This window comes from Aptenodytes forsteri, unplaced genomic scaffold (assembly GCF_000699145.1).
Source record: "Aptenodytes forsteri isolate BGI_AS27 unplaced genomic scaffold, ASM69914v1 Scaffold280, whole genome shotgun sequence".
Classification (NCBI taxonomy): Eukaryota; Metazoa; Chordata; class Aves; order Sphenisciformes; family Spheniscidae; genus Aptenodytes; species Aptenodytes forsteri.
In genome coordinates this window covers 2176115-2187053 of record NW_008796042.1, presented here as the reverse complement: position 1 = coordinate 2187053, position 10939 = coordinate 2176115, and the positions used below count along the sequence as shown (strand labels likewise).

At 36.3% G+C, this 10939-nt stretch overlaps 1 protein-coding gene across 1 annotated transcript in view; it reads right to left on the bottom strand.

Moving 5' to 3' along the window:
• The window catches only part of MSH2 (mutS homolog 2), a 52033-nt gene that overhangs the window by 16184 nt on the left and 24910 nt on the right, over positions 1-10939 (bottom strand). The window contains exons 7-8 of the mRNA XM_019473735.1: positions 6176-6285; positions 434-557 (exon numbers count right to left, since the gene is read on the bottom strand). Of these exons, the coding sequence (XP_019329280.1) occupies positions 434-557; positions 6176-6285 (234 nt within the window). The remainder of the gene's footprint in view (positions 1-433; positions 558-6175; positions 6286-10939) is intronic.

Below are 10939 nucleotides of genomic sequence, written 5' to 3'. Positions count from 1 at the left end.
GCCACTGCTCGGGGACGCATCAGGCATCAGTCAGCGGCTGGTGAGCAATTGCATTGTGCATCATGTATATTCTTTTATTATCATTATTATTACTGCTACTATTTTACTTTATTTCAATTATTAAACTGTTCTTATCTCAACCCACGAGTTTTCTCACTTCTACTCTTCCGATTCTCTCCCCCATCCCACCAGGGTGGGGGGTAAGTGAGCGACCGGCTGTGTGGTGCTCAGTCACCGGCTGGGGTTAAACCACAACACTTATAAACCAAAAATCACTCAGTTTTCAACAGATTGTACTGTGACAACTTAAGTCACCCAAAACTAATAATAAAATAATACAAACATCCCTTAACTCCTCTATACCAGTTTTCATCACTTGATCTCAAAACATTTTACAAAGGAGGTAAGAATCAAAGGCAATTTCATAGCCTACCTAGTTCTTTGGCTGCACTCTTTAAAAAGGACTGCATTTTTTCTTCCAGTTCATTCATCTTCTCCCTTAATTCTGTCAAATTAGGATCAAAAGAAGCCTTGACAAGAAATTCATGATTCTCCACCTAGGGAAAAATAACAAGAAAAAAATTCATATGAACATAGGCAGTAAAAAAAAAAAAAAAAAGAATCACCTCCCTGATCATACACAGTGAAATGAATTTACTTAATCATTTATTCAGTTTATTTTTTTATATATATAATTTTGTAATGCAATGCTGTTTGTGATAATTGGTGTCTGATTCAACCACAAAACAAATACATCTCAAACACTTGTTTTCTCAAATAATATACTTTATACAAGCAAAATACACCAATTTAACAGACTCCTTTAGTTTGAAATGGAGTACATATACTTGCATACAGATAGCTGAGCAGTAGGCAGAAAAAAAAGGGAAGTCAGAGGAAATGTAATTGTTATGTACATAATCTGTATGCTAGCCTGGACTTATGCAGCTAATCAAGACAGAGTGTAAAAGGATGGGGCATTTCAAAACAAGAAGTCTTTGGAAATAGAAGTCTCTGAAACAGTAATTCCTGCCCAAAACACACTCAAGACGTTACAGAAGGAGCCTACATAACATTACCAAAAAATCCTACCCAATTTCAACCCGGTTATTTTAAGTCAAAAAGCATACACATTTCCTTCCAAGCTAAACATTTTCAGAGGCACAGATGAAGTAAGTTCTATTTCATCTTTTTCCTCTCTCTTCCCCATGCTTCCACCTGCCAGGTGTGTGTTTCTGATGACCTTACAAGCCTCAAGTTTAATTCGCAAGCACAACTTGTAACTGCTAAATAAAAGAAACTCGATATTTAATATACAAACTTTTACAATCGACAAAATATTAGCACTGTTGTCTAACATGGAAACTAAGCACTGGCTTTCATATTAGTAATATATTTAATCTAATTAAGTTAAAAAAAACCAAAACAAAACAACACTTTCATGAAGCTTCCCCTAGCAGGTAATTATCTGCAAGGTTGTACACAAGCAGCTGCAAATACTTTGCAAAACACATCAAAACAAGATGGTGTTTTACATACAATTTCACTTTTACCCACAAGTATATGTTATCAAGAGGAGGAAGGAGAAGAGGCAAGAGAGGTTCACAGTTCCTTTACTCCTTCCCAGACAATAAAAGTTATCACTCCAGAAAGCACTGAGCAAGAGGAACTATAACTGCAAGAACCACCACGTACATCTTGTTCTACTAAGCAGAAGAAGCACTTCAAATCTGCAGTGCATCAAAACAATTGTAAAAGCATTAGACTGAAGACTCCGAGGTTTTGCAACAACTTGGAACAAAGACCTGGGAATGCAATCTGGAGATGAAAGCCACAGGGCTTATACATTTTTAGTTTGGAATGGGGGGGACAAGTAAATTATCATATGAAGAAACTGCATAGCATACTGTATATTCATAGGATTGCTACTTTATTCTGAGAATGATCTTCTCCCAGTAGATAAATTGATCTTCCACAGAAGTTGCATCACGGAAAACTGAACTGTTCGTGCTTATTTTCTCTGTGCAATTACCAGCACTGCAAGGCGTTACACTCAGCCTGCCACTTTGGTTCCAGTTGTGTTGTGTGCAAACACACTGCAGTGGCAAAGTTCTCCAGTTGCTTAACCAGAGATGTGGACTCCACAAAATAATGGGTTACAAGATTTTAGAGGACCATCTTGAAACTTGGAGGCGTTAAGAAAGTGGTATGAACAAATTCATTCCCTGTTATGTCCCTCTTGATAGGCCTGCTCCTCCTTTTCCTTTAATAATTCTGCTAAAAGACCAACAATGAACATTTTTGACCGAGCATACAGCAGAAGAGACCGTTCCTGGTTTTGTAGGGCAGATCCTGGATCTGAAACAGAAACTGGAAAGGCTGGGATGCAAACGCCACACACACCAGCCCTTGTCACGACTGGCTTCACGAGACAACCAAGGTTGACAGTCAAATGAAAAGTAATTTTGTTTCAGAGCTTCAAAGAATTATTTGAAGCCTGGAATAAGCTGTAGAAATCCCATAACCTCAGGAGAAGGAAGGTAACATTCCCAAGGACCCATAACGCTCCGACAACACCAGCAGGGCACCCAGTCTGGCTGTCGGTTCCAGCCTTCACCCAGGTTGCCACGTCAGAGAGGCTGACCAGAATGGAATCCATCCCCTGCAATTCCACCCTTCAGGGCCTCCTTGCTGCAGGCAAGCTTTCATTTCACTGCAAGCAAAGTTCCATATGTGGCTAGAGCTTATAATGTGCAAAAAAGCTATGTTACTGCCTCACCCACTGCTCAGTCCAGCAGTCATGGGGATGGAGTTAGTTTTCACATGCTAACTCCATTACAGCTCCAACAGACCTGTGATGACAAATGAACCCAGAGGCTGCTAGCGTGTGAGAAATAAATCCTAAACCGCTGTGAAGTTTTGGGACAGGAGCATTAAAGTAAAATTACTTCAGCTTCCGTTTACATGAATAGTCTGTGTTAGGGACTGTAGCAGTTCAAGAACCGGTTCGCAGCAGACCAGGCACTCCAGCCTCAGGCTAAGTGCCCGGTGGCTTTTCCAGGTGTAGATACCAAGTCTTTAAGACATCTAGCAGCCTATATCCCGTTACCTCAGCCTGAAAAATCTGAATTTAAAAGTGTGTAAGATCCACATTTGAAGACAGCCTCTAATATATTGCATTACCCACCCCATCTATTATAGGGCAGCTCCTTCCTCATTCAGGCCTCATGAAGTAATCCTTAGCAGGTGACAAACAGAACTGCTCCATCTGACCACACTCTCCAAGTGAAAGCCAAGTGTGATCAAATGAATAGAAAACGTTTTAAAATTAAATTAAAAGTTCAGCTAAACTGCTAAGGAAGTAAAATAATTATGGTTTACTAAAAATATTAAAAACTTGTGCTACTAATTAATATATAAAAACATCAGGCACCCACAACTATATTACCCTCTAACAGTCTTCTCAAGCTGTGCTCCTCCTACAGCACTGTCTCAGATATAATTAGGTAAGTCACTTAAAGCAAACTTTTGCTTTTATCTTCCACAGCCCTCAGTGTGAACATGGACAACAGTCTGGCAGGACAAGCATTAACAGGAATGTGGTATTTGAGTTCTTGGTGCTCTGTACGTAATGAATCTACCAGCAGTTATGGTCCAGTAAGGCTACACCTCACCAGAAAAATGGAAGGAAATACCAGTGCACCCAACTCACTCCCCTCTCATCTCCCCAAAAGAAGAATAAAAATACTCACCATCATTGTGATATTTCACTGATATACTGATTGCTGAAATGCACTTAAGTCTAAATTACAACTCAGTACTGCATTAAATACAAATGTTAAATTTGCTTCAGAGATTAAAGAATGCAACAGACATGCAACAGATTGGTCTGAACACTCTTGCTACCACCTTCACTCTATATATAACCTTTTACTGGCAAGAGTCATGCAAAGGGTTATAATGAAAGCAAATCCCTTAACGCAATATGGATAAGAAGCAGCCAGACATTCCCTTTTGTTCTACTAAATACACTGCATTTTTTTTAATGTAATTTTTTGCTCAGAGCTACTCTGAAATGAATGTTCAAAGTATAAAATATTTAATATGGTAAGTAGCAGACTAACGTCACAGCATTGACACCACTTTCATACCTGCGTATGTTTTCTTACAGGAAATAAGACCTAAGTGAGTCACATTTCCAAGGGGTGCTCAAATGAATGAGGTGACAGCAAATAATTTGCAGAATCTGGGACTATGTTAAGCTAGCTAGGTAATCTGAAAAACAAGTCCTTCTGTAAAGGGCTGTGCTCTTAATACTTAAACCAAAATACTACATACAGAAAGCGCTAACAAACTTCGAAGTTGCCCTGACTTGAGGAGGACGTTGGAGTAGATGGTTTTTCAAAGGCCCCTTATGATTCTGTGAAAGACAGGAATGGAAGTGACAGTTTCTCAATTTTTATTACACCTAGGTAAATGAATAACCACATTGCACACTTTTTGAACTTAGATGTTTCTTTTTATATTAGAATGGATTATTGACATAGTTTAGTTGCTATGACAACCTGTCCTTCAATCACACTCAGAATAGAGCTGGGTATTTTGTTTGAATTCCCTAAAAATCTAAGAGGAATTTCAAGTCAAAGTTCAAGTTTTAACATTCATACAGACAAGGTTTATTCTTCTGTTAAGACCAGTGTTGGCTTATCTATAGCCATTTTCCAGTATCTTGAAGGGGAAAAATCCAAATCCAACACACCGGATTCTATGGGACTTGATTAAAAATAACTGACTTGTGATTCTGTTTAGAAGGACAACAAAACATTTTTAAAGTAGAAGCTGAAAAGAAATTAGAAGAGCTGGACTATGAAGGGTGAAGGCTTAGAACAGCTGTTAGTTTTAAAGAAAACAGAGTCCCAGGGCATACAAACTGCATCAACAGATGGTCTGCAACCAGTGTAAAGCTATAAATTTCTTCACTAGCATATATCACAAATTACAGCAATATGTCAATCAAACAGTCTTTCCTTAAACAGTAAAGTGCAGTTGATGAATGCATACACAATACAAAGAGATAAAAAGCAGTGCTTCTGCCTTTGGAGAAAAATATGCATGTTCAAAATTTTAAAGCCATCGCAGTTTTCAGAAGTTCAACACCTTGCCCTTACTACCATGCCTGGCACATGGTTAGGTAGATCTTGCATTTCTACAGTCAGCTGAGATTGACACTTATGACAACCCTAAAACCCTCCCAAGTTTTCCAAAATGACTGAAACATCCTACTGAGAAAGAAACATTAAATACGTTTCTAACCAAGCACGTACATTTCAAAATGCGTCTCACTAATTCTCTAACAAATATAATGGGAAAAAATGATGTACAAAACTCACTAAAAGCCTTGGCATTGTTTCACCCAGTTAAGCAACGGTTCATGTTTTTGCCTGTGTCCTAAGTGTTCAATGTTAAACAACAGTAAGTCAGCCATTTATACTCATCCCTTCTCCTTTCCACTACAGATTTAAGGAACAGGAATGTTCCTTCCAGCTTTCTTTGGCCAATTTTTCCTCCGAAAAAAAATGCCAGTTTTCCCTTGCAAGCATAGTCCCATCATCAGTAATATTCTATAAGCAAGTGTAGATGCAAGGCTAACATAATTGTAGTAGCTTTCTCTCTAGTGAGAAGTGTCTTTACACTGGAAAGTAAAGTCAGTCTTTATACCTAGGTCAATCATTTTTCAGAGGCAAACTGTTAGTTATGAAGACTTAATCCCACCAAATAGAACCAAGTCTAATGAACTTTATAGAAGCAGAGAAATATGTAATAAACATATTCTGGCTACATTCTAGATTTGAGACATATCACAGTAACTTTGAAAATATGAAGAAGCAGAAAAGTGACAAAGTAACTTCCCCACTTTTAATACTGATGAGGTTTTTAAAAAATAGTTTCAGGTCCACAGCATCCATGTACCCAAAGCATTTTTTCATTGGCTAGATAATTTCAGACAGTGGGTGAATATCCTCTTGATATTCAACTGCTATACTAATAACAGTCTTCATACAGTCCACAGCTAATACAGATGATCAATTAAATTTAGCAAGCGTAGAGCAGATTGCAAAGTTCAGTAAGAAACTTTAATTGCTAAGTAAACCCCCTCCCACACACCAGCCCATACCTTATCCATGTCCAACGTTGTTTCTATCATCTCCAGAAACTTTGAGAAGTCAGAATAGATATCATTAAGAGGTGTTATAAACACTGCCAACAACAACATCTGATGAGCTCCTGTTAAGAACAAACAAGAAAAATTATCATTCACAAAACCCTACAACTTTACCAGAATTCACTTATCCAAGATAAACAGCACAACTATATAGCTGGTTAATTTTTAAGATTGGTTATGATTATTTCATTGACACATGCATATCTTTTTCTAAAATTAGCTTTATCCAATTTATATTCTGATTAAGCTTGTATGTATTCTGTCATTGTTCATACCTGGTGGCATTAATTCCCTTCTACTATGAGTAAAACTACAGACAAACAACAGTTTGAAAGCAAACCTGCTGTCTGAACATTACCTGTTCTTGCACATAAAAAGCTGAAATGGCTTTTGTAAAAAGTGTATTCTACAGCAACAAATTTTAAAGACACAAAGTGGAAGTCTCATCATCCACACTCAGAGTTTTTAATTTTTCTTAATTCAAAATTACCAAAAATTGGGAATATTTGGTAGGTTACAATATGGACATAAATAGAAATTGAGGTGTATGTTTTTTGGTTTTGTTTTCCTTAAAAAAAAAAATCTACTCTAACCAGATCTTTATAGTCACTGATCTTTCCATTAAACAGGAAGTCATCATAACCAGTAACCAGATCTTTATAGTCACTGATCTTTCCATTAAACAGTCAAAATTAAAAATTACCAAAAATTGGGAATATTTGGTAGGTTACAATAAAATAGAAATAATATTTGGTAGGTTACAATATGGACATAAATAGAAATTGAGGTGTATGTTTTTTGGTTTTGTTTTCCTTAAAAAAAAAAATCTACTCTAACCAGATCTTTATAGTCACTGATCTTTCCATTAAACAGGAAGTCATCAAAATTAAATTAGTCTTTTCCAAAGTATTTTGTTAGCACAGGTACTCTGTAGCACCAAGTATAACTGCATAGCACACATATTGGTTGGAAGTCCATAGAACACTGTAAGCATCGAATGCAAAATGCAGTTCACAGTTAACTTAGCCTGCACAGATATTGCCAATTTTGTGAAAGAAGTATTTTCTTCAGGCCTACAAATAAGTACCTATCCAGCAGCCAGCTGTGAAAATGCTCTGCCAGTAAATGAATGTTTACATCTTTGCAGCCCCTTCAAGTTATGATTTAATCACAGAAAGATTAGCATTATTGACTATATGATTTACACAAAATGCCTCAAAAAGAATCCAATGCTATGTGCTTATAGTCATTGGACTATGTACAGAATTACAACATTTGCCTCCAATGTTTACAGGCAAGGCTTTGCACATTAACAGAGAAATACAGAATTAAGCTCTGGCTATTCCAGAGCCTCCCAATTTCTTACCAGACTAGGGAAAAAGTCCTAATCTTTCCTAAGAAAAATTTCCGTACAAATTTATAAAAGTCACACAGTGAGGACATGATTATCCAAGGGAATCTCTCTTCTCTCTCAGCGCTGTAACTCAAGTAGAAAGAAAAAGGTTGGTTTCTCTCCTTTTCCTCCTGTGCCTTTTTGCTTCCCCACTCCCCCAAGCTTTTCAAGTTAAAGCTCTTAACTGATTACTATCTACTAAGAGACAAATGTTGTTGAGAGATTATTGAACTTGTAAAAATGGAGTCTTCTGTTGACTAAAAATCTTCAAAACTAAGAGAGATCTGAAATAAAGTATAGCTTGCTTTTTATTCCAAATGTCTTGCACTCTGTCACATCTTTTTTTTTTCCCCTCCTGTAAGAAGACACATCTAAACCAACCTAGAAAATAAAAAGAGGCAGTAAAGAAGGAAGAGACTGAAGAGCAGAACAGAAGTTTCATGTCCGTTCTTCAGAGCGGACTTAGCGGTTCCCAGTGCACCAGCTGACAGAGTGCATGGCAAACAATGAAATGATCTTCAATATTCTTGAATTAATGAAAAATGATTGTGCTTGAACTTAACACAGCAATTACAATTTCTTTTCTTGAAAGTAGGAAAGTTTCATGATGCCATTTAATTATTTAAGTTTGAAGAGTACATCTTCAGACACCATAGGAAAATGTCACATTCAAAAATTAGAAAATATTAATTTATTAAGTAGATAAAATACTAATGTATTTACATACATTTATGATATGGTTCAAACTGATACACTGCAAAATTGATTTACACTTTCAATCCAACTTCATATTCAGTATCCAACACTTGAAGGAAGTAAAATAGTGGAGTCAGTGAATACTGAGGATTTATAAGAGTTGTACGTGTATGCTTCTCTTAAAAGCATAACAGTTGGCATTAAGAGAATATGAACAAGAAACACGATTGAAAAATTCTAAATTACACTCCAACTTGCCTTGCACCTGCATTCATAAACTCATATAAAAGATGCATGGTAAAAAAAACACTTTTGCACCTACTCAACATTATTAACACGTAAGCTAACCATTGAGAGAAAGAATAATAGACCTATGTACCGTCACAAGCAGAGATGCATATTGATCACAAAGCCTGTCTGCTCCCAGGTACAGTTTTTAATTTAAACCATAATTTACTTACTGAAGCACAGATAAGTGTTTTATTACATGCATTAAATGTATTAATATCGTTTAAAACATTGCATAGAAATTAAAATCAAGCACTAATCTTCAAACTTGAAACATTTATATAGTTAGTTTGGCAGCAGACAGAAGTATGAAAACTGACACTATTCTATCAAGGGAAAATAGACAAATCTCAACAACTAAATGCACTTAAACCAGCCATTTTGATGGTACAAAAGGCCTTAGAAAAAATGATGAGGAAAGAACAAGGAGCAAAACGGAAATTGGGATAAAATATAGTACGGGTTTACTAGAGGCAGATCATACCTGCATAGCGCAAGATCTGTCTGAGATAAGTGGCTGCCTAAGACAAAGGGAAACCTGTAGACCTAATCTAGGCTCTTCTAAAGTATTCAATACAGTGTCACATGGGATGCCAAAATGCAAGATTCCTGATTAATACAATGATCAGAAGGCAGATAAAGAGGACATCACCGACTTGCAAAAGATGAATGAGCTGGAAGGACATCAGCAATACAGTTCCTCCAGGGCTCATACAAGCATTTATCTTTTTAAGATGTGTGAATTAATAATATTAATGCACAAAAGAAGGCTGCTTATAAAATTCACCAATACATACAACGTGGAAGATATCAGTAGATTAAATTGGAACAAAATAAGTCAGGAACATAACTAACTGACCTTGAAAATTGGGCTAACAGAAATGATGTAAAATTTAACAGTGAGTAAGATGAGGCATTAATAGATAAACAGATTTCCGCTATGAGTAGGGGAATAACCAGCTGGAAATGACAAAGGATGGGAAACAGCCAAGTTTGATCACAACATGGTTATAACACACCAGTGCAACAGTCATGGAAAGAACAGTACTAGGACATGAAATAAGAGGTATTTCCAAAAGCAGTAAGGGGGTATTCAAGCCACTGTATACAATATAGTAAAAATACACCTGGAACCCAGCATGCAATTCCTGTATATATCCTGAATATTTACAGGCTTAAAATAAAGAGTGTCAGTCTGAGATGGGAAGCAGCTTCTTGAAGACAGACATCTTGTAAGTACCTAGATTTTATGCCCCAGCAATTTGAGTAATTAACAACTGCTCCCTTTTGCCAGCAATAGCAAAATGATTTGATGACTCAGAGCCCTTTCCCATCTTATGCAGTTTTCTTATGTCTAAAAAACAAAAAAGTCATCTTCAGTCATTACCTCCCCTCCTCAGCTTTCATTATCCATAAAAACAAGCATCTCAACAAAGCAATGCTTCATACTAAGGGAAAGACAATCACTGTATTGTATCTGCCAGTTCCTTCCCAGTTTTAGATCTTAACTGCTTTTGGAAATTACACAGCCAGCAACCAAATATTAATTTATTTTAAAATTAATACTTTAAAAGGTTAAGTTTCATTACTTAAAGTCATAAAACTATAGTACAGAAAAGTATAAGATACTGGGTAATATTACTGTCTACTCAAATACAGGAAAGAAATTTTTGTAACCGTACCATTTAAAAAATTATTTCTCTTTAAGGCTTTGGTGCTTGAAAATCTCTTTGCAGAAAGCAAACAAATTAACAGGCTTCTACAAAAATATGCTTTCTGACAGGCTAGGACTGCTATTGCTGTATTGAATCACACACCCCCTGTTATGCTGACGCTATCTTATTCTGCATTTTCTTGGTAATACATAGAAAAGGAAAAGAAATTGCAACCTTTGTATGTTCTAGACTTGCTTGTCATAGCATTGAGCTTTGCACCAATGAAGATCAGAAGAAACCCTGTTACTCATCAAATACAGGAGCATTACGACTTAAAAAAAAAAGCCATTCAAATTATACCAATAATGCTTAAACTGTTTTTTTTTTTTGTTTAATTACAACCTAAAGTGGAAAGTGTATTCAAAAGGGACACAACAATATTGTATGAATGGTATCTCGTTTGTAAGATTATAACACACACACAATCGGTCAAGAATTCTTAGAGACAAGTCGATGTCAAAAATTACCAGAACATCACCTAACAGTTCAAGTAGTTCAGCTACACACTAATTGGAATGCTTTTTCATGTAAATATTTGGCTATGTTTATTTTTAAGTATCTGATTGGCATTTCAGAATTTCAGCTCATTTCAAATTCAAATGTCTTTAAGCTTTATTCCTGCAA